Source organism: Suncus etruscus, chromosome 4 (genome assembly GCF_024139225.1).
Source record: "Suncus etruscus isolate mSunEtr1 chromosome 4, mSunEtr1.pri.cur, whole genome shotgun sequence".
Taxonomy (NCBI): domain Eukaryota; kingdom Metazoa; phylum Chordata; class Mammalia; order Eulipotyphla; family Soricidae; genus Suncus; species Suncus etruscus.
The window spans coordinates 151554978-151576472 of NC_064851.1; the positions used below are offsets into that span (position 1 = coordinate 151554978).

Genomic DNA, 21495 nt, shown 5'->3' on the forward strand with positions numbered 1-21495 from the left:
AAAGTGCATATTTGCATCTTTAGCCTTGAATCCATTAAGGATACATGCTCTGCCTTCAGTAAGATGACTTGGAAATGATTGGGCATAGAAGGGTGGCATCCCCTTACCTAAAACCCAGCCCTGTTTCCCCTAACACCCAGTATTTCCCCACTAAAGAAAAAAAATCATTCTCAGGCAAATGGGTTTTTGAAGGACCTCTCTGGGCCATTCTCTCCTGACTGTGTCCTTGTATTTATGTTCAAACTCCTAATAATAACAAACAGGAACAAGTGGTATTTGAGAAATGGAAACAACGAAGTTATATAGCCTTTATTTTTTAAAAAACTCTGAAAGAAAATAATGGATATTTAGAAAAAGACTTCTGAGGCAGACCTCTGAAGGGCATTTTTTTATTATAAATTTCATGTGGTTGATTAATGAAAAATCACAATGAAGTACCAAGAAAATGTTTGTCAATATAAAAATTTTAGCAGCATTTCCATAGTTTCAGGCTCTAACATTAGTCAAACTTCCTCCCTCCCACTATCCCCAAAGAGGACAACCTAGTGGGACTCTAGCAGAGTGCCAAGCTGTCAGCTAGGTGAAGGCTCCAAGAAATTCTCAAATCCAGTGTGTAGTTTAAGATTCCAGACCCCACCCCAGATTTCCAAACATGTCAAAGCACTCGCTTTGTCAAGAATTCCATTCTTCAGGCTGCAAGGGAGGCTGAGGGGTAGAAATTTAAACTGGACTGGATACGTAGTGCGTGATCCTGTATGTTTAAGCCTGTACATTCTCTGACAACACTTAAGGGCCACTGCAGGATTGGCCAATCTCTGGCAAGTGGCAGCAGTGGTTGGGCGGAGTGGAGCCGGGAGCCCATAGCTGGATGTGTGCACACTCACTGGTCCTGGCAGGCCAGAGCAGAGAGGTCATGTCCCATCCCAGTTAAGGGTATGATTAATGAGAAGGGGAAACACACAGAATGAAAATATAATACTGGCAAACTATTCCCCTGCTTCTTTGGTACTTTCCAAATTTCTCTGATCAAAAAAGTATAAGGGAAGCACAGCATTAAAAAATTACAGTTTTAAATATTTACAGAAGCAATTATGACATATTACATAATCATCAATACACAGTATATGAACAAATTCTTCAGTGAAAGCACTTGTGAACCCCTGTTCCAGTATTATTCAATAGCACACTGATATCTGTACACCTTCTCAAGTCTGTATCACCCACCCTGTATCTCACTTATAGAGTATTAAATGGGAAAAATAGCATTTTTCAATCTGCACTTTCCTTTTAAAAAGTTCTTAAAATTTTTCACTAAAATTATTATGTACAAAGATTTGTCAAATATTCTAGGCAATTATCTCCACTCCTTTTGAATATGAAGTAAAGCTACCTACTCTATGTATACAATATATATTTAGTTTATAAGTAACTGCACCATGTAATATTACCACGATATCAGTTGAACACATGATTATATACAGTAGTTAAGTTAGCTCTGAAGGATGACTTTACAGCCTAGGTGAGCGGTGTGGTTTGGAACCCTCTGGAAGGGACATGGAGAAGGTGTCTGGGAGATGGCCTCTGCATGCAGGAGGTTGCCTCCCAGGCAAGCCAACTCAGACTACCCTTAGTCTAAGAAGGGTAGAAGACAACTCACACATATGGAAGGATCCCATACATGAGAAGAGCCATGATAGCAGCACTGAAGACCCCAGCCACAGGGACAGTCACAAACCAGGCCACAAAGATGTTCCGAAAGAGGCGCCAGTCCACAGCCTTTCGTGAGCGGATCCAGCCCACGGCCACCACAGAACCCACCTGTTGGAGCACAGACATTTTGAAGTGAAAATAGTGGCTTAAATTTACCCAAAAAATCAATAACTACCTGACTCTTTCAAATTAAAATTTGGTACTTTTGCCTAAATTTACTAACTTTACAAAGTGTAGATTTTAGGCATTATTTAGATTTAGACTGCCAGTATATAGCTCTGATGCACTTTTCCACTTACATTCTGCCCTGTGTAGGTCCAACTAAAAATCAATGAAATGTGTCAATTCTCTCTGCACCTTTATTTTATATTATTATTATTATTAATTTTGATTTGGGGGCCACACCCGGTGGTACTCAGAGTTTACTCCTGGTTCTGCACTCGGTAATCGCTCCTGGCAGGCTTGGGGGACTGTATGGGATGCCAGGGATCAAACCTGGGTCTGTCCCAGGTCAGCTTCGTGCAAGGCAAATGCCCTTCTACTGTGCTATCTTTCCAGCTCTAACACCCTTATTTTAAACATTCACAAAGTAGGATGTTGCTGAAACACAAACTTGTTTTAGTCACATACTGAAATAGCAATAAGGTCTCCTCTTAGAATAACAATCATGCAATATTGGAGAAGGAGAAAAACCATTGCAAATTTCAGTCCAGTTAGCTCAAGTTGCAGAGGATAAAAGAGACCCCAGAGCACTGAGGGCAGTAGAGATAGGAAGAGACCATATAAACCACAGACAAATTGAGGACACACTGGTTTTCTTCACTGAAACTGCCATGCATTTCTTGCTCTTTAATTAAAAACAATAAGAAATTCTATCAGACCTAAATGGTCTACCAGGCCTCAGAAAATGACATTTTAGAAATTCATAAAAGTCAGATTGTGAATGATGATTTAAATAAAAATAACCATATTTATTTTTGGTTTGTTGAAGTATTAAAAAGGGAACAAGACCATTTCACATTTTATTTATTTATTTATTTATTTATTTATTTATTTATTTATTTATTTATTTATTTATTTTGGTTTTTGGGTCACACCAGCAACGCTCTGGGGTTACTCCAGGCTCTATGCTCAGAAATTGCTCCTGGCAGGCTCAGGGGACCATATGGGATGCCAGGATTTGAACCACCGTCTTTCTGCATGCAAGGCAAATGCCTTACCTCCATGCTATCTCTCTGGCCCCCACATTTTACTTATTTTTAATAAATTCTTTTAAAATGTAAAACTTATGGGCCCGGAGAGGTAGTACAGCAGAGTTTGCCTTGCAAGCAGCCAACCAAAGGTGGTTGGTTCGAATCCCGGTGTCCCATATGGTCCCCCGTGCCTGCCAGGAGCTATTTCTGAGCAGACAGCCAGGAGTAAACCCTGAGCAACGCCGGGTGTGGCCCAAAAACCAAAAAAAAAAAAAAAGCAAAACTTATTTATAATTTTTAATTTAATCACTTGATATATTTACAAAGTTGTTCATGATTTGAGTTTCAGTTGTGTAATATACAAGTCTTCACCAGAGGATATTTCCCCAATTTCCCTCTTGCCCTCCCTCCAGCCCTCTCCTCTCCCATCCTCTATGTCAGATACTTTTCTTCTCTCTCTTTCTCTCTCCTCCTATTTTATTTCCCTTTTAGAAACTGTGGTCTACAATATTGTTACTGAAGGAGTATTATGCATATCACTTTATCTCGTTTCAGTACCCAGATTTATTCCAGTGATCATTTCCAACTACCATTGTCACAGTAGTCCCTTTTCTGCCCTAACCATTCCCCACTACTTGTGGCAAGTTTTCTACCATGAACCGATCCTCTTGGCTCTCATCTCTATTGTCTCCTGATATTACAATATTATCTTTTTTTCTATATCCCATACATGAGTGCAATCATTCTATATGTATCCCTCTCCCTTTGACTCATTTTGCTCAGCATAATGCTCTCCATATTATCCATCTATAAACATATTTCATGACTTAATTTTCCTAACAGCTGCATAGCATTCCATTTTGTAGATTACCAGTTTCTTTATCCACTCATCTGTTCTTGGACACTTGGGTTGTTTCCAATTTCTGGCTACTGTGAATAGTGCTGCCATGAACATGGGGATGCAGAGGGCTTTTTTCTACATTATGTTTTTGGGCTCCACGTATATATTCCTAGGAGTGGTATTGTTAGATCACATGGAAGCTCAATTTCTAGTTTTTAGAGGAATATCCATATTGGTTTCCAAAGAGGTTTGGACCAGCTGACATTCCTACCAACAGATTTCACATATTTTTAAAAAGTGGAAATAGTAAAGTACAAGATCCCCAACATCTTAGACTTTTCAGAGTTCTTTTGAAGGAGGGTCACAGGATGCCTATAGCCACTGTTACGGTACTTGACTCTCCCTAAACAGGCTTTGGCTCTAGTCATCCTCAATTACATCATCCTCAATTAAGTCATCCTCTAAGTCAGGGATCTCAAACTCAATTTATCTGCGAGCCGCAGAAGGCATAGTTGGGGTGATCCTTGAGTGCAAAGTCAGTAGTAAGCCTTGAACATTGGGGGGTGTGACTCAAACAACTAAAACAAAACAAAACAAAAAAGGTTCCTCTAGGGCAGGGCCACAAAATGTTGTACAGAGGGCCATTTGTGGCCCAAAGGCCGCGAGTTTGAGACCCCTGCCTAAGTCAACAATGGCTGGCGAAATTCAAACAGAAAAGATGAGTCAAAACAAAAAAGGACTAGCTACAAGAAAAAGATATCCAACATATTATTTATGGACAACAAAAATTGTTCTGGGACCCCAAAAACAGCAAAATTTTTCTATAAGTTTTTTCTATAAGGAGGTAGTTACTGTGACAGTCACAACCAAAGTAGTAATGAACAAGCAATTCCGTAAGTTCCACACATGATTTTATTTACAATCATTGCCTAAAGAAACTGATAATCCTGCTTAAGAGCTCCTAAAACCAGCCGTAAATTAATATTTTCTGTTGCAGGAGGACAATGAATTGTGTGGCCCCACCAATATAGTTGGATGCACAAACACGGGCTCCTGATGTCCAAGTGTCTTTCTGTCCCTCCAGAGAGCTTCTCTCACTTCAGTGCCCTTTCAGCTGTTTTAGATTACACTAAGAGGAGATGTTCAACTTTCAGTTTAATCTATGGCCTCTTTATTCAAAAAATGGTTTTTTAAGCACAAGAGCAACAAAATGCCATAAAAAGTCTATGTTACAGAAGGGATTGGCAACTTCCTGGGAACCTCCTACTATTAGCTATATGTTGAATTACTTGTGAGAAATAAGGTACATTTAGAATTAAGGTGCTTGCTTGCCTTGCATACAGCCAGCCCTAATTTGATCCCTGAGCACCACTGAGATTGACCCTTGACAAATTGGATGTGGCCCAACTCCTCTTTACAATCCCCCCCCCTCTGTTTTTGTATTTGGGCCACACTTGGTGGTGATTGAGAGATCATTTGAGTCCTGGGGTTTGAATCATTGTCCCAGCTGTAGATGTGTATTAGGCACCTTTTCTTTTCTTATCTTTTTTTAACACTAAACTCTTGGTCTCATTTAATTTCCTTTTCTTTTCAAAAAAGCAGTGTTGGGGAGGAATGCCAGGTTTCACACATCTAAGCCTACTACTGAGCTTCATCCAATCCTATAATTTCCTTTCTTTAAAAATCAATTAAAATTTAGAACTATAAGCATTTTCCCATATAGAGCACACAGCCTTTATGGTTATCATATAAAGCTACCCAACCCCTTTAGATAGATGGACCATAAATTAATCACTTATAATTTCTTTCTAATTTTTCTTAGCAGAAATGGTTTCAAGCACTGGTGAAGGGGGTGTTCTTTACATGACTGAAACCCAACTACAGTCATATTTGTAATCCAAGGTATTTAAATAAAGATATAAAAAAAAGAAATGGTTTCATGATTAATAATTTATTAACTACTGACATGGTCTGTGGTGTACCCTAAGACCCACCCATTTCTGGGAGGGGTCTTAACCGGATAATAGGTGTGACCCTACCTGCAAGACCTCCCATTCCTGGGAGGGGTCGGGAAAAAGTTAGATAAGCCTGGGACGAAAGGGATTCGGCCCTTTTTGCTCTTTTGCCGTTTCTCTCTTGGCCCGGCTTGGCTTCCTGGCTTTTGGATCTTTGGGCCGCATGGAGCCCAAAGGGAAGATGGCTAACAGGAGATAAGATGCAGGGCTAGCAAAATATTGCTGAATGCTTGAAAGGTTGACATAGGCCACACACCTGTGGTGGCTAGGGCATGAATAAAGATGATTCTTCCTGAAGCCTGCGTGTGAGTGAGTGATTTCACCTGGGCCTGGAACTCGCCGGCTGCATGGAGGTTGCAGAGCCATGTGGGCTGGATGGCATCATTCACCATCCAGCCCCATCGTTATTTATTTAACACAACAATGGTCTATATTTAGTCTTTAAAACAAAATCCCTGAAATTGGTTTTCTTTGGGGGGGGGTCACAACCAGCATCGCTCAGGGGCTACTCCTTGTTCTATGCTCAGAAATTGCTCCTGGCAGGCTTGGGGGACCATATGGGACGCCGGGATTTGAACCACTGTCCTTCTGCTTGCAAGGCAAATGCCATACCATGCTATCTCTCGGGTACCCCTGAAATTGATTTTTTTTTTGGGCCACACCCTGTGACGCTCAGGGGTTACTCCTGGCTATGTGCTCAGAAGTTGCTCCTGGCTTCTTGGGGGACCATATGGGACGCCGGGGGATCGAACCGCGGTCCGTCCTAGGCTAGCGCAGGCAAGGCAGGCACCTTACCTCCAGCGCCACCGCCCGGCCCCCCTGAAATTGATTTTTATTTATATTTATTTATTTTTGGTTTTTGGGTCAGACCCGGCATCGCTCAGAGGTTACTCCTGGCTCTACGCTCAGAAATCGCTCCTGGCAGGCCTGGGGGACTATATGGGATGCCGGGATTTGAACCACCATCCTTCTGCATGCAAGGCAAACACCTTACTGCTGTGCTATCTCTCCAGCCCTGAAATTGGTTTTTAAAGAGGTATTTAAAAAACATCTTGTGAGTTAGCGAAATAGTACAGAAGATGAGGTGCTTTGTCTTAGATGCAGTTGATCCTGATTCAATTCCTGTCATGACATACATGTGGTCCCCTCTCTCCTACATTTTGAAATAATCTGGAGCTTATAGAAAAGTTGCAAGAACTCTCACTACCATATTTGCAAATTAACCAACTTTTAACACTTGTTACAATGAATGAAGTAACTTTTTCATACCATAAAAAAACACCCTTCTCTTCCTTAACCTCTTCTTTCCTGCTAAAGATGTGAATTATCATGGCTTAAAAATGGTAATTTACAGGCCTGGAGAAATAGCACAGCGATGTTTGCCTGGCAAGCAGCCGATCCAGGACCTAAGGTGGTTGGTTCTAATCCCGGTGTCCCATATGGTCCCCCGTGCCTGCCAGGAGCTATTTCTGAGCAGACAGCCAGGAGTAACCCCTGAGCACCACTGGGTGTGGCCCAAAAACCAAAAAAAAAAAAAAAGGTAATTTACTAACTCCAGAATTCTACTTTGAAGATGAATCCCTACCTCTCCTAATGTATTTTAGCATTTTAATACATACAGCTAAATATTTCCTTACAAAGTTATGAATTTAGTGTTCGAATGATAGTACAAAGGCTAGGGTGCTTGCCTTGTATGGGTCTGATCTGGGTTCAATCCCTGACACCTCACAGCCAAGAGTAAGCCCCAAGTACATCCAAGTGTGGTGCCAAAAAAATAAATAAATAAAAAACAAACAAAAAAAAAAACTCAAAAAGCTGTGAATTTATAAGGTAATCTATAATTTATAAATTCCAGCACACCACAACAACTCTATAAGTTTTTTTGCTGACCAACCAAGAAAACATGTCATTTGTTTTAATATGCAACTTAAATTACTAAGGTTGAATTTTTTATATTTATGAAGTTTTATTCCTTTAAATATTTACAAATAAAAATTATCTTTTCCTATTTACATATTAGAACATTAATTGTGATCTTTACTGTGTAATAAGATATGTAATGCAAATATTTTTTTCACTACACCACTTGGCTATTACACTTTAAATATTTTCATTTTATAAATAAATGTGCTATGCTTTTCTGTGATAAACCCTATTCTTGTGTATTTATAATCTAAATTTCCAAAAATTTTATTTGATTAAAATAATAAACTAGGGGCTAGAATGACAGCACAGCAGGAAGGACGTTTGAGCTATCTTACATGCAGCTGATCCTGGTTTGATTCCTGTCACTGCATATTGTCCCTGTGCACTGCCAGGAGTGGCCCCTAAGCCAGATGTGGGTTAACAGAACAACAGAAACACTAGAGGGGACAAAAGTCCTGGAAGATTCCCAATGAGAGTAGCCCTTCGTAATCAGCCTAAATATTGCTCAATGATCTTAAAAAACACTTGAACAGGGAATCAATAAACTTGAAGAAAGCCTGAAAGTAAAAAATGAAAGCATTCCTTAAAATAGAAAAGAGAGGGGCCGGGTTGGTGGCGCTGGAGGTAAGGTGTCTGCCTTGCAAGCGCTAGCCAAGGAAGGACCGCGGTTCGATCTCCCGGCGTCCCATATGGTCCCCCCAAGCCAGGGGCGATTTCTGAGCACATAGCCAGGAGTAACCCTTGAGCGTCAAACGGGTGTGGCCCAAAAACAAACAAAAAAAAAATAGAAAAGAGCATGGAATACAGCAAGTCACAAGGGCAGATGGATGAGGTTGAAAACTGAATTAATGAATTTGAAGATATGGTACAGTAAAAAGGGAAAAATAACAGAAAACTGAATGAGGGAGCCCTGAGAGATAGAGCAGGCAGGGCACATGCCTTGTATGAGGTCAACCTAGGTTCAGTCTCCAACATACCATATAGCCACCTGAATATCTTCAGGAATAAATCCTGGTGCAGAGCCAGGAATAACCCCTGAGCATGACTGGTTATGACCAAAAACAAAAGCAAAAGAGAAAAAATGAAGTGAATATATAGGGTATTACTGAATATGCCAGTAGAAAACTTGGAATCATTCCTGAAGGAAAAGAAAGTCAGATGATAAGAAAGGGTTTATTGAAGAAATAATAGGTGAGAATTTTCCCAGTCAGAAGAGGAGGACATGGACACAGATCCAAAAGAATCCCCAACATACTACCTAGTCATAAAAAATGTTTTAATAGTTGGGGAAAGTTCTAACATTTAGAAGCTGATATAACATTGAGGCACCTGAAAAACAATACAAGATCTTGTACATGGCTGATCCTGGTCTATCCCTTCTACCCCTTTTACCCCAAGCAGGAGTGATCCCTAAGCACAGCCAGGTGTGTGGCCCATAAACAAACAAACATAAAGACATGACTTTGAATGAATGAAGTGCCACTGCACTTTTCCTGCCTCTTTCCTTTGTACCTGGAGGCAGAAAGCAAGGTGTCTGCCTGGATAGCAGCTCAGGCTGGCTGCTCCCTTTCTCTGTGATCTTGGGCAAGCCACTTAATTTTTCTATGTGTGAATTCCTTGGCTGGCAAAACCAGGAGACATTAGCACTCACCTTTTGGGAAGATTACATGAGTTAGTTTCATGACATGCTTAATGTGATAGATCAGTATGGTGCATGGGAAAGTGCTCTAATAGTAAGCTTGAGCTTACTATTACTGGGAATGACAGTACCAATTTCACACGATTACTGAAAGGATCAAATGCACATTAAAAAACACCAAAAACAGTATCATAGTATCTAGCACTTTGTAGATACTTTTCCCCCCTTTTTTTTACCCATTGCCCTATGCTCAGGTACACTACTGGTAAGACTTGGGGGACCATTTTGGGGCACAGTAAAATGAACCTGGGTCACTGCGTGCAAGGTAAGTGCCCTGTCTGCTGTACTATCTCTCTAGCCCTAGTAGATTTCTTAGCAATTTCCACAATAAAAACTGGTGGGAAAGGAGGCTTTCCTAAACATTGTAGCCTAAGAAGAAAAATCCAAAATAAAGACATCCTCACTCCAATGGAGCCAATTTTCTTCCATGTTGAAGATTTCTAGCATTGTTTCAGATGTTGCTGGCCCACTTAAAATACTCCCCTAGGCCACTATCTGGCCTTCATATTTGAAACATGAAGCCACTCACATTTAGTACTTGTTTATGAACACACCAGATGAAGCTGTGGGTAAATGAAAATGGGAGTTTGTCTTGGCAGCTGCCATGGACCTCATACAAATTAGCAGGCATAAATTAACTTTTCTTTGAATTGATCAAATGAATGAACATAAGGACAACCTAGAAGTAACATATTTTTATGTTTAGGAAGCTAAGCTATCAGAACTCTTTGACACTGGACAGACCTAGCTCCATCCTGGATAGCCTCCAATAACTCCTTTAAACTCACAGCTCCTGTTTCTTTTTCCTTAAACCTTAAAAGTCCTGACCATTCTAATATCCCATCTCTATGATGTGCCAAGGAGTCCCACCTGTACAATCCCAAGGAAGTATATGTGGCAGCTGTCGTCGATATTAAGAATTATCCCACATCAGAACTTAATGCAATATAGTTACTCAGCGCACTATTATAAATGGAAAGAAATGGAAACAACCATATCTTACAATTATTGAGATGATTTCTGTTTATTTCTACTTCCACTGTCAACTCCTACTCCCCTGCAGTTGGTTGGAACTGAGTGCTAGCCCCCACTGGAGCCTACGAATATGGTTAGTAAACACAGGACTTCAAATGCAAACACCACTGTGGAAACATGAGAGAGAAACAAGACAAATGCGAAGTGTGAAGTACACATAGAAGCAAAGCATTAAGAGGTCACACTACTGAAGCAGGAAAGGCTGGGAGGCACAGTGTGAGAAGAGCAAATGGCCACCTACAACAACGCTCCAGCCAGGCCCTGCTAGAGATGATCTTCTCAGAAATGGCCATAGACAGAGTGCCGCCAGCTTTGCTCTGATTCACTTGGCAACTGTGAATTGACCCCAACAGCCTGATGAAAGGCGAGTGCTGGCAGGGGGCCTACCTTGCAGTGTGTGGTGCTGACGGGAAGCCCGATGTTGGAGGCCATCACCACAGTGAAAGCTGAAGCCAGTTCAATGGTGAAGCCGCTGCAGGAGGGAGCATAAGAGACACATCACAGGCACTCTTTGTACTGGTCTCGCTGACACCCCAGGGGGCCATACACTCACCGGAACATTCTTTGGGGGATTGCTGACTGCTGACTGGGCCAGATGACATTAATAGAACAAGAATCTAATGCATAATGGCAACAATTCACACTAAGATTGCATTCTACTATTTACAGCCCTAACTACCCTTGTTTTTAGGATATTGTTTAAAAAAAAAACCCACACTCTGTAGTAACTGGGTCAGAAATCCCTGCTGTGTAAAGAATGGTAAATTAGTTATTTCTAAAGCAGCATAGGAAAACCATACTCTCACTTTAAAAATGCGTATTTATTTCAGAATGTGTACTTATTTCCCTTCAGATTATTAACTTCTCTGCAAATTAGTCTTAAAAGGGGGGGGGGATGTTTCTCACAGTAAGTAGTTTAACTGCATTCTAAAAGTTCTATTGTAACTTTGCTATTTGACCTAATGAATCCATCATAGGGGAACAAAGCAGGAAACCATGTGGGGGAAGTTTCTAGACCCTGATGAAGGTTAGTAGCTTTTACCTGGTTAGGCTAAATGAGGAACTTGAGGGGGGAAGGTAGAGCTACTTGCATCTAGCAGGCAAAGTTGATATGATAGAGAATTTCTGGGGACAGAAATTCAGCTTCTCTTTCCTTCTCTGTATCTTCCCATCTCTCTCATTTTCTCTATGCCACTGTGGGAGAACCCCCACAGGGCCTGAGGGAGGGCAAGGCTGGGTGTTCAGAGAGGGGAAATGATCTACCCTCTGCCCCTTTCATCACTGAACCCCAGCAGCAGATGGCTGTGCTGAGGTCTGGGGCAGAAAAGCAGCAGGAGCAAACTTAAAGGCAGATGGAATTGGCTCTGCAGTGAGCTTAGAGGACTATCTGGCTTGCACCCTTGCTGCTTACCTTGATGGTGTGATGGGAGTGAGGTCTTTCCCCATGGTCTGGATCACTCTTCTCCCCCAGACCCAAAGACCTGTACATATTCCAACTCCTCCATAAAAGAGCAGCCAGACAGGAGTAGCAGCTTCTTGCAGGACTCCACCTTGTTCATAAATCAACCACAGAGCTACAAGGGGGCCAATGGCATTACTGGAAGGGAAAGAAAAGATCAAATACTGTATGTCCAGCTTCTGTCTTACGATGGCTTTCAATTTTACAATGATGTGACTGTGACAGGCATTCAGTAGAAAGTGTATTTCAAATTTCGATCCTCTCTTTCAGCTAGTGTATACATTGACTGACATACTCTATTTTCAGGCAGTGACAGTAGCAACAGCTAATCCTCTGTCATTTGGTCAAGAGGGAAACCCACTAATATCCTAAAGACTTTCTCAATTTCACTACAGGCTTCAGTAAATATAGTTTATACTATATAGTAAATATATTTACTATAAATTATATTACTATATAATTTACAATATATTATATATATTTACTATATATTTATTCTGTGCTAACCTTAGTATCTGAGCATGCAAGTATTGGCTAGGCTAAACTACGATGTTCAGTATTTTCAACCAGTGGCCAGAGCGATAGTATAGGGCCGTAAGCCTTGTATACGGCCGATCCAGGACTGACCCAGGTTCGATTCCTGGCATCTCATATGGTTCCCTGAGCCAGCCAGAGGCAATTTCTGAGTGCAGAGCCAGGAGTAGTCTCTGAGCACTGTGTGCATTGTGCAAACAAACAAAAAAGAGGATATTTTCCACCCAGTAATATTTTAAATTTACAGTGGGTTTACTGAGGGATAACACAATTCTTTATTTTTTTTCTTTCATTTTGCGTCACAACCAGTGGTGTTCAGGAGTTACTCTTGGTTCTGCAGAGGCATTATGGGATGTCTGGGATTTGGGTTGGCGAGTGCAAGGCAAATGTCTTACCTGCTCTGGCCCCAGGGGTTATTCTAAGGCAAAGATGGTCTATGCCAGTGATGGCTAACCTTTTTGAGCCCAAGTGCCCAAACTGCCGCACAATGCCCAGTCCTCCCAATGGCCAGTCCGGCCCTATTGCTAGATGAGCTGCAAAACAGACACCGGCAAATATGCCTCTAGCCACGCTGCATATCTTAATTGCAGATCTTCCTGTGTGCCAGCTGCAAGGCCTTTGTATTTTGGTTTAGTTTTGGGGTCAGATCTAGCAGTGCTTGCAAGCTACTTCCTGTTTTGTGCTCGAGTGTGGTGGGTGATGGGGATCACTTTCAGAGGTGCATAGGAATCAAACTGGGATTGGCAGTATGCAAGGCAAGCACCTTCTACCCCCTGTACTATCTCTCTGGCTCCTGTATTGGGTTTTGAATTTCAAAACTATATCTGTTCATTACTGTATGTAATATGTTATATCTGTTCATTACTGGCATGTAGGAAAGCATTTGATTTCTTTCTTTTTGTTGTTTTTTTTTTGTTTTTTTTTTTTTTTTTTGTTTTTGGGCCACACCCGGCGTTGCTCAGGGGTTACTCCTGGCTGTCTGCTCACAAATAGCTCCTGGCAGGCACGGGGACCATATGGGACACCGGGATTCGAACCAACCACCTTAGATCCTGGATCTTCTGCTTGCAAGGCAAACAGATCGGCTTCTTGCAAGGCAAACACCGCTGTGCTATCTCTCCGGGCCCAGCATTTAATTTCTTAATTCGCACCATAAAACTCTCCTACAATCACTAGCTCTAAGTACTTTCCCCCCAATATTTTACTTATATCAGTGGCAGAGATTATTTTTCTTCCCTCCCAGTATGAATACCTTAGTACCGTATTTTCCAGCGTATAAGACGACTTTTGAAACAAAAAAAGTCAACCGAAAATCGAGAGTAGTCTTATACGCAAGTATATCCCGAAAAATGTTTCAATATGCTGCTAAACGAAAATTGTCTGAATATTGCCACAAAATGAATTTTCCAACTCGATCCTGCACCAATCACTGCAAGGCTGCTCGGACCGCCTCTCTGACTCAGCCAATCCAAGCAGGCTTTTGATGCATGCAAATGAGACAATGTTCTGGACCCGAATCTACACCGTAAAAAGCCTACCCAGATTGGCCAGAGTCAGAGAGGAAGTCTATTGCAGTAGAACCTTTGGACCTTTACTTGTTGTGATTGGCTCACTGTGGAAGATACAGTTGCAGCACAGGAATGTTCTGTCTGATACAGCAAATATAGACCTAAACCTATGTTTTAACTGCAGAATTAGGGGTCGTCTTCTATGCTGGCAAATACGGTAACTATGTACATCAAAAACATGAGTCAACACTAATGTAAACATATGACCAAAAATATATAGTAAGCAAATAAAAAAATACTGAGTTTGCTTAGGTGGTGGGTGGGCAGAGGGAGAGAACTTTAGGTCATTGGTGGAGGGACCTGACACTGGTGGTGGGTTTGGAGAGGGAACACTGAATGTCTGAAACTCTGTTATCAAGAACTTCATTCATCATAGTGAATACAAATTAAAAATATTTCCTCTTATCTTACGGCATTAGCTAGAACTTTCACTATAGGAGTGGTGAAGTGCTCTCCTGCTTTGATCCTCAACCTAAGTGGGAATTTTTTTTTTTTTTTTTTGGTTTTTGGGTCACACCCGGCGGTACTCAGGGGTTACTCCTGGCAGGCACAGGGGACCATATGGGATGCCGGAATTCGAACCACCATCTGTCCTGGATTGGCTGTGTGCAAGGCAAATGGCCTCGCTGTGCTCTCTCTCCAGCCCCTAAGTGGGAATTTTTTTGATTTTCTTATCATTAACATCATTTGGTGTTAACAAATATATTTTTATATTTTTTGTGGGGGGTTGTTTTTGGGTCATACCCAGCAGTGCTCAGGGGTTACTCTTGGCTCTGCATTCAGGAATCACTCAGGCAGTGCTCAGGGGATCATTTAGGATGTTGGCTATTGAACTCAGGTCAGCTGCTCTCAAGGCAAATGCCCCACCTTAGTATTTATCTTTCCACTTCCACCCATGTGGTAGCAAAAGGCACTTGTTTTTTTTTTTTAATATGGAACGCTTCACGAATTTGGTGTCATCCTTGCACAGGGGCCATGCTAATCTTCTCTCTGTCATTCCAATTTTAGTATATGTGCTGCTGAAGCGAGCACTTTTAATGACTGATAAGTATTATACTGTTGTCTGCATGCCACATCCACTCTTCTGTTGTGTACTTAGATTGTTCCAGATCTTGGCTATTATAAATAGCACTACAATGAATCGAGGTATGTGGATTTTCTAATTAGTGTCTTAGTGTTTTTTGGCCAATATAAATATGACAGTTCTATATTTTCCAAAAGTGGGGATAGGTTACCATGCGGGAGCGGGAAGGGGAATCTGATGGGAAGCACAAGCCTCTGGGATCTATTTTCACTTTTGGGGGAAATCTTCATACTATTTTCCAGAGGCTGCACCAGTTTATATTCTCACTAATGGTGAAAGCTCCTTTACCTATCCATCCCTCTGGTGCATCTTGCTTCTGACTACTTTGATATAGGACATTCTCAACAGGTGTGATGTAATAATACCTCATTGTTTATTTTTATTTCCATCATAATCAGTAATGATGTAAATTTAAACATATGCCTGTTGGCCATCAGTATAATTTTTTTTTTGGGTCACACCTGGCAGCGCTCAGGGGTTACTCCTGGCAGGCTCGGGGGACCATATGAATGCTGGGATTTGAACCACCGTCCTGCATGCAAAGCAAATGCCCTACCTCCATGCTATCTCTCCAGCCCCCAGTATTGGGGTTGTTTTGTTTTGTTTTTCCCCCCACTCTCTCCCTACTTCCTTTTCCCCTCCAATTTAACTGCTTTATTTAAGCACCTTGGTTACAAAATTGTTCATTGTTGGGTTTAATGCATACAATGTATACCATCCTTCACCAGTGCACCCTTCCCATCACCATCACTGATGTCTCCGATTTCCCTACCACTCCCACCCCTACTCCTGCCTTGCTCCAGGGAAGGCAAATTGCTTCTCTCTCTCTCTCTCTCTCTCTCTCTCTCTCTCTCTCTCCCTCTCCCTCTCTCTCTCTCTCCTCTCTCTCTCCCTCTCTCCCCCCCTCTCCCCCCCCTCTCTCCCTCTCTCTCCTCTCTCTCTCTCTCTCTCTCTCTCTCTCCCCCTCTCCCTCCCTCCCTCCCTCTCTCTCTCTCTCTCCGTCTCCCTCCCTCCCTCCCCCTTTCCCTTTTGGTACTGTGATTTGCACCACTTGCATTAATGGGTGCCTTGGTGGCTTGTTTCCTCTCAGCCTACACTGCCCTTTATACACAAAGAGTGAGCTCAGGGCTACAAAGAACTGGCTCCAAGGTTACCTTTCTTTACCCATGCAATTCTGGGCAAGAAATGTTTTACTTTTGGCATCATTTTCCTTGTCTTTGAGGATGCCACTTATGAGCTCAAAAGGTTAATTTCAGGAGGATTTGAATAATATATGGTTCAAAATGAGGTTTAGAACAAACAATAGCATTTTGTTGAGTGAGTAAAAGTCCCCTCTTCACTGTCACATTATTATTATTATTACCACCTTGTTTTTCTCAGGAAGTATTTCTTCCCCAAAGCTTCAAAACTACCAAACTGCAAACTTTTGTGTGTGTGTGTGTGGTTTTTGGGCCACACCCTGTGATGCTCAGGGGTTACTCCTGGCTCTGCACTCAGCAATTGCTCCTGGCTTGGGGGAGCATATGGGACACTGAGGGATCGAACCGCAGTCCATCCTAGGTTAGCACGTGCAAGACAAACACCTTACTGCTTGTGCCACTGCTCTGGCCCCCAAAATGCAAACTTAATGAACCAAAACTTTAAGGTTTACTGTTATAAACTTGGATTATCAGTAGCTGCCTGGACTCTCTCTGGTCTTGAAATGCTGTTTTGAATAGTTTATTCCTTTTTCCATGAATACGTTTTTCTTAACTTTCTAACTGGAATTTAAAAAGATGAAACCAACTAATAAATAATATTTTCCAATACAGGATTTCAATAAAGAATTCTTTTTTTTTTTTTTTTTTTGGTTTTTGGGCCACACCCGGTAACGCTCAGGGTTCAGAAGTTGCTCCTGGCTTGGGGGACCATATGGGACGCCGGGGGATCAAACCGTGGTCCGTCCAAGGCCAGCGCAGGCAAGGCAGGCACCTTACCTCTTGCGCCACCGCCCGGCCCCAAGAATTCTTGATTGTTGTTTTTGGACCATATTGGATGGTGCTAATTTTGTGCTCAGGAATTACTCCTAGCAGGCTTGGAGGACCATATGGAATGCTAGGGATCGAACCTAGGTCAGCCATATGCAAGGCAAATGCCCTACCTGTTATGCTATCACTCTGGCTCTGAATAAATACTTTTTTTGTTTGTTTGTTTTTCGGCCACACCCGGTGACACTTAGGGCCACTCCTGGCTATGTGCTCAGAAATCGATCCTGGCTTGGGGAACCATATGGGATGCCGGGGGATCGAACTGCAGTTCATCCTAGGCTAGCGAGCATAAGGCAGATGCCCTACAGCACTCCAGACATTTCAATAAAGGACTGAACAGGACTAGTCCTGGTCTGCAAATAAAATAAAATAACACAAATAATTCTGAGGAGAACTAAAATTCAGACCTCTTGTTTAGTGAGATTTCATTTCCAGAGTATAAAAAGGTAGTGTCATGTGGATAGACATTAGTGCATGGAAACTTAACACCATAAAATGGACAGTCATAGACCAGATGATACAAAAATCTAACAACAGCATGCTATTCTGATTTGGACAGAAACATGAGCCTTGCATAAATTAAAAACAAAAACAAAGGGTGGGGCTGGAGAGACAGCATGGAGGTATAGGGTGTTTGCCTTGCACGCAGGACAGTGGTTCGAATTCCGGCATCCCATATGGTCCCCCGAGCCTGCCAGGAGTGATTTCTGAGCGTAGAGCCAGGAGTAACCCCTGAGCGCTGCTGGTTGTGACCCAAAAACAAAACAAAACAAAAAAACAAACCAAAGGTTTAACAGTGAAAATCAAGATCAGTTGCATTCAAGGCATCTTTACCTACTGTTCTACCTCTCTGGACCACTTTCCTCTCCATCTTCTGGGAATGTTCCTTGGAGAGGATCTCTACTCCCTGTGTTCTCACTTAGCCAGCTGCCTAACTAGCTCAGCACCCCAGGATATCCAGCCCCTTTCTTTCTACTAGATTGTCTTTCCTCATCTCTGTCACTGGCTGGCACACCATGCACACTAATTGTTCTTTCCTTTCCTGTTTGAACCCACTGCCCACCCCATCCCCCAAATTGATGACTGGGATTTATTTGCATTTGCAGGGCCTGGCACAAGCAGACCCTCCACGTGTACTTTTTGAATGAATGAACATATTTACCTCACATCATTGCCTCCATGAGCAAAGGATCCAAAACAGGCTGTCAGAACTTGTAGAAAATGGAACAGAAGGTGGACTTCCGCAGTGTCTTTCTCCTCCTTTTCCTCTTCTGTGGGGTCCTCTCGTGGCTGTTCAGGGTTTGGGAGCTCAGATGCCAGCTTCATCTCGACACCTCCCTCTTCAGCCTCGATCTCTGCTTCAGCTACTGCGTTGCAGTAGCTGGAGTAGCTATCATAGCGAAGTCTCTTTTTAGAATAAGACACAGTGTCACCCACCAGCTTCTCACTGTCCTCTGGAGCTGATGATGAGTCCGCAGCCTTGAAGGCCCCGTGCATGGGAAGCCCACAGATGGCCGCTGTGTAGCAGGTATAGCTATTGTTGCGCCGCAGGAGCCGGTAGTTGTTCTCAGGGCCAGGCCGCTCCTCTGGGCCCCTGTCAGTGTGGATTTTGTGCAGCAAATCTTTGTAGAGCCCTGAGTCTTTGTGGACAGTATGATATACATGTGCGTCGCTCCGTGTCTGACTGTCAAAGCCAAATGTGCCGTTGGAAATGGGCGATTTTATGGAGCCGTGAGTCATGGAGAGAGCCCTTCCTGAAAGGGGTTAAAATCAAGCTTTATTTCCTAGTCTTCTAAATTGCCAAAAAAAAAAAAAAAAAAAATCACAAGTGTGCAAGGAATGGCCTCCCTATTTCCTGTGGTTATCTCCAGAGATTGGCTTCAGGGCTACTATTTCCCCCACATGTATTGTTTCCTAAATGCACACTAAGGGTCTGTGATATGGCTAAGATTAAAAAAAAAAAAAAAAAAAAGGAAATGTGGATACAAACAATAAAAGGGTAAAACCAATAATTGATCTTTTAAACATAATGTGATTTAAGTAGTTCTCTATAAAAATGCCTTCCAGAAATTACTAAACACTCTTTCCATTTCTAGTAACCTATTAAGAAGTTAAGAAAGTGTGAAAAGTGACAGGCGGAACCCAATTTACAATGAGGCAGATATTCTATATGCTCCTTAAAAGGCTGCTTGTGCTTGTTAGGGTATGGTTTGTCAGATTATTGATGCTAAATTAATGTGCTTTTTGTGGGCCAATTTCAAGACCATGCCTCAGTAAGTAGGTGTAAGATTCACCCTGCAGGGAGATTGGGTCAGGATTTACCAAACAAATAGGGCAAGGGTTGATGCTTCCCTCTACTGCCTGCAAACATTATCTACAAAGAGATGCTACTATATGATTTGCATGTTTTCTGAAGTCTTCACAGTTCTCCAGCAGAATGTCTCCTGAGTTCCAATTTTAAGTTTTTCTTTGCATACTACATGAGGCTTGTATTCTTAGGGAGCAGGAGAAGCAGCCAGATAAGTGCCAACATAAAAGGCACATAGGAGCTGTCCTCACAGGTGACAACCCATGCACCATTCACTAAGACTATTATGAAAAACATCCGAAAAAATCTAAATGATCTTCTTCGGCCTTTTTTTTTTTTCTGGGCCACACCCATTAGATGCTCAGGGGTTACTCCTGGCTAAGTGCTCAGAAATTGCCCCTGGCTTGGGGGGACCATATGGGACTCTGGGGGATCGAACCGCGGTCCTTCCTTGGCTAGCGCTTGCAAGGCTGACACCTTACCTCTAGCGCCCCTTCTTTGGCCTTTTAGCTTCAGATTTTCTTGAAACTAACAGACGAGGCAAGCAGTTTCGACTCATTAAAAATCTAATCACCCCCAAAATAGATAGGTAAATGTAATAATAATGATAATAAATGAAGATAAAAATAATATATATAAAAAGATAAACAATATTTTGTGTTTTGTTTCTTTCCCTCCTGCCCTGGCACAGTAAATATTGGGGTTATTCCAAAAGGAATTAACTTGGCCTCACTGGATATTTGACACTTCTTTTTGTACTGGTGGAGTGTTTCACCTTTTTCTCCTTCGTCTCTCTAACTGAGGATGAGACCCTCTAGAAGAATTCCGCTTATTTTCTGCATATTAGACCTTTACCCCAGTTTACTACTATTCCCTTCTTCAAACAAAACCACGTAACTTGAACTAGCTAGTCCTGCCCCCCAGTTAGAGGGGGAAATAAGGGAGGCAACAGGACCAAACAGGTGCAAGACTACTAAGTATTAGGCTAGATACAGAGGGAACAACATATTCTGGCAGCCCTAGGGGTGAGGGAAGAGCATATGGGAGGTAGGACAAAAACGGAGGTGTAGGGAGGACAAATTGGTGATGGAAATCCCCCCTGATTTTATATATGTACCTAAAATATTATTGTCAACAATATGTAAGCCACTATGATCAAAATAAAAATTAAATTAAAAAAATCTAATCACCCTACCCCCCAGATACAAAAAGGCCTGGATGGTTATACTCTTCCCAATTCTGTTTAGGGACCCCTCTGCCACCATGTAGACTCAAGCAAGCCATGCAGACTCACCGTAGGAGGCCCGGGGGTGGTTTCCTGCAGATGTGCCTTCTGAGGGCACTGATGTCTCCCCGGCTGACCCAGTGAGAGGGACTGTGCTGTCATCGCTCTCCTTGGCACCTGGGAGCTCTTTGAATACTGGTGAGTCTCTGTCCTGGACTTTACTGAGGCTTTCATCAGAGACTCTTGATAATGCACTTTTCTTTTGTAATTTACCTGGAAAAAATATAAACATAAATGAATTTTGCAACAATACACGCAAAAATGAACATTTATCTTTATACAAGAGTTCTTATAAGTTAGAGTGAGGTTAAATAGATAAAGTGGAAAATTCAACGAATGATTTAGGAAACTTGGCTAATGACAAAAACAAAACAAAACAAAAAAACTGGCCCAAGTCTTATCCACAAAAAAATAGGGTTAAATCTGATCTCCAAAGTTCCCCCCAGAGAAAATTTTCTTTAATTCTACCACCATATAGACCAACCTATGTTAAAGATGATTTATTAGAAAATTAACATAAATTTATAACAATTTTTATGGATTAAACATTGTTATTATGCTATTTTAGCTTATAATAGTTTTTCATGAACTGTTACTGCATCTTCACCACTGAAGTTTCCAAAATCCTCCACCTCTATCTTTTGTCCTTTCTGATCTAAGTCTTCCTCCCCTCTGTACTATTCCCTTTTTTCTGTCTTTGTAACCTCAGTTCTGTTGTCAAAGTCCAAAGGTTTGTTTTTACTGAACACTACCCATTACCTTGTGTTGCTTCTTCTTTCTCTCTTTTTCTTTCCTTCTTCCTTTCCTTCCT

The 21495-nt window shown here is 41.9% G+C and overlaps 1 protein-coding gene and 1 non-coding gene across 5 annotated transcripts in view; both read right to left on the minus strand.

The window, feature by feature from the left end:
* Window positions 1-380: 380 nt before the first annotated feature.
* SLC20A2 (solute carrier family 20 member 2) overlaps window positions 381-21495 on the minus strand; it is a 128232-nt gene continuing 107117 nt past the window's right edge. For all 4 annotated transcript variants that reach the window (XM_049771828.1, XM_049771829.1, XM_049771826.1 and 1 more), the window contains exons 7-11: window positions 20694-20897; window positions 18254-18845; window positions 11831-12016; window positions 10807-10891; window positions 381-1818 (exon numbers count right to left, since the gene is read on the minus strand). In XM_049771828.1, the coding sequence (XP_049627785.1) occupies window positions 1654-1818; window positions 10807-10891; window positions 11831-12016; window positions 18254-18845; window positions 20694-20897 (1232 nt within the window). In that variant the 3' untranslated portion in view covers window positions 381-1653. The remainder of the gene's footprint in view (window positions 1819-10806; window positions 10892-11830; window positions 12017-18253; window positions 18846-20693; window positions 20898-21495) is intronic.
* Window positions 14907-15012, minus strand: LOC126007437 (U6 spliceosomal RNA). Its single transcript, XR_007495010.1, has one exon. It is a non-coding gene; the product is annotated as a U6 spliceosomal RNA (small nuclear RNA).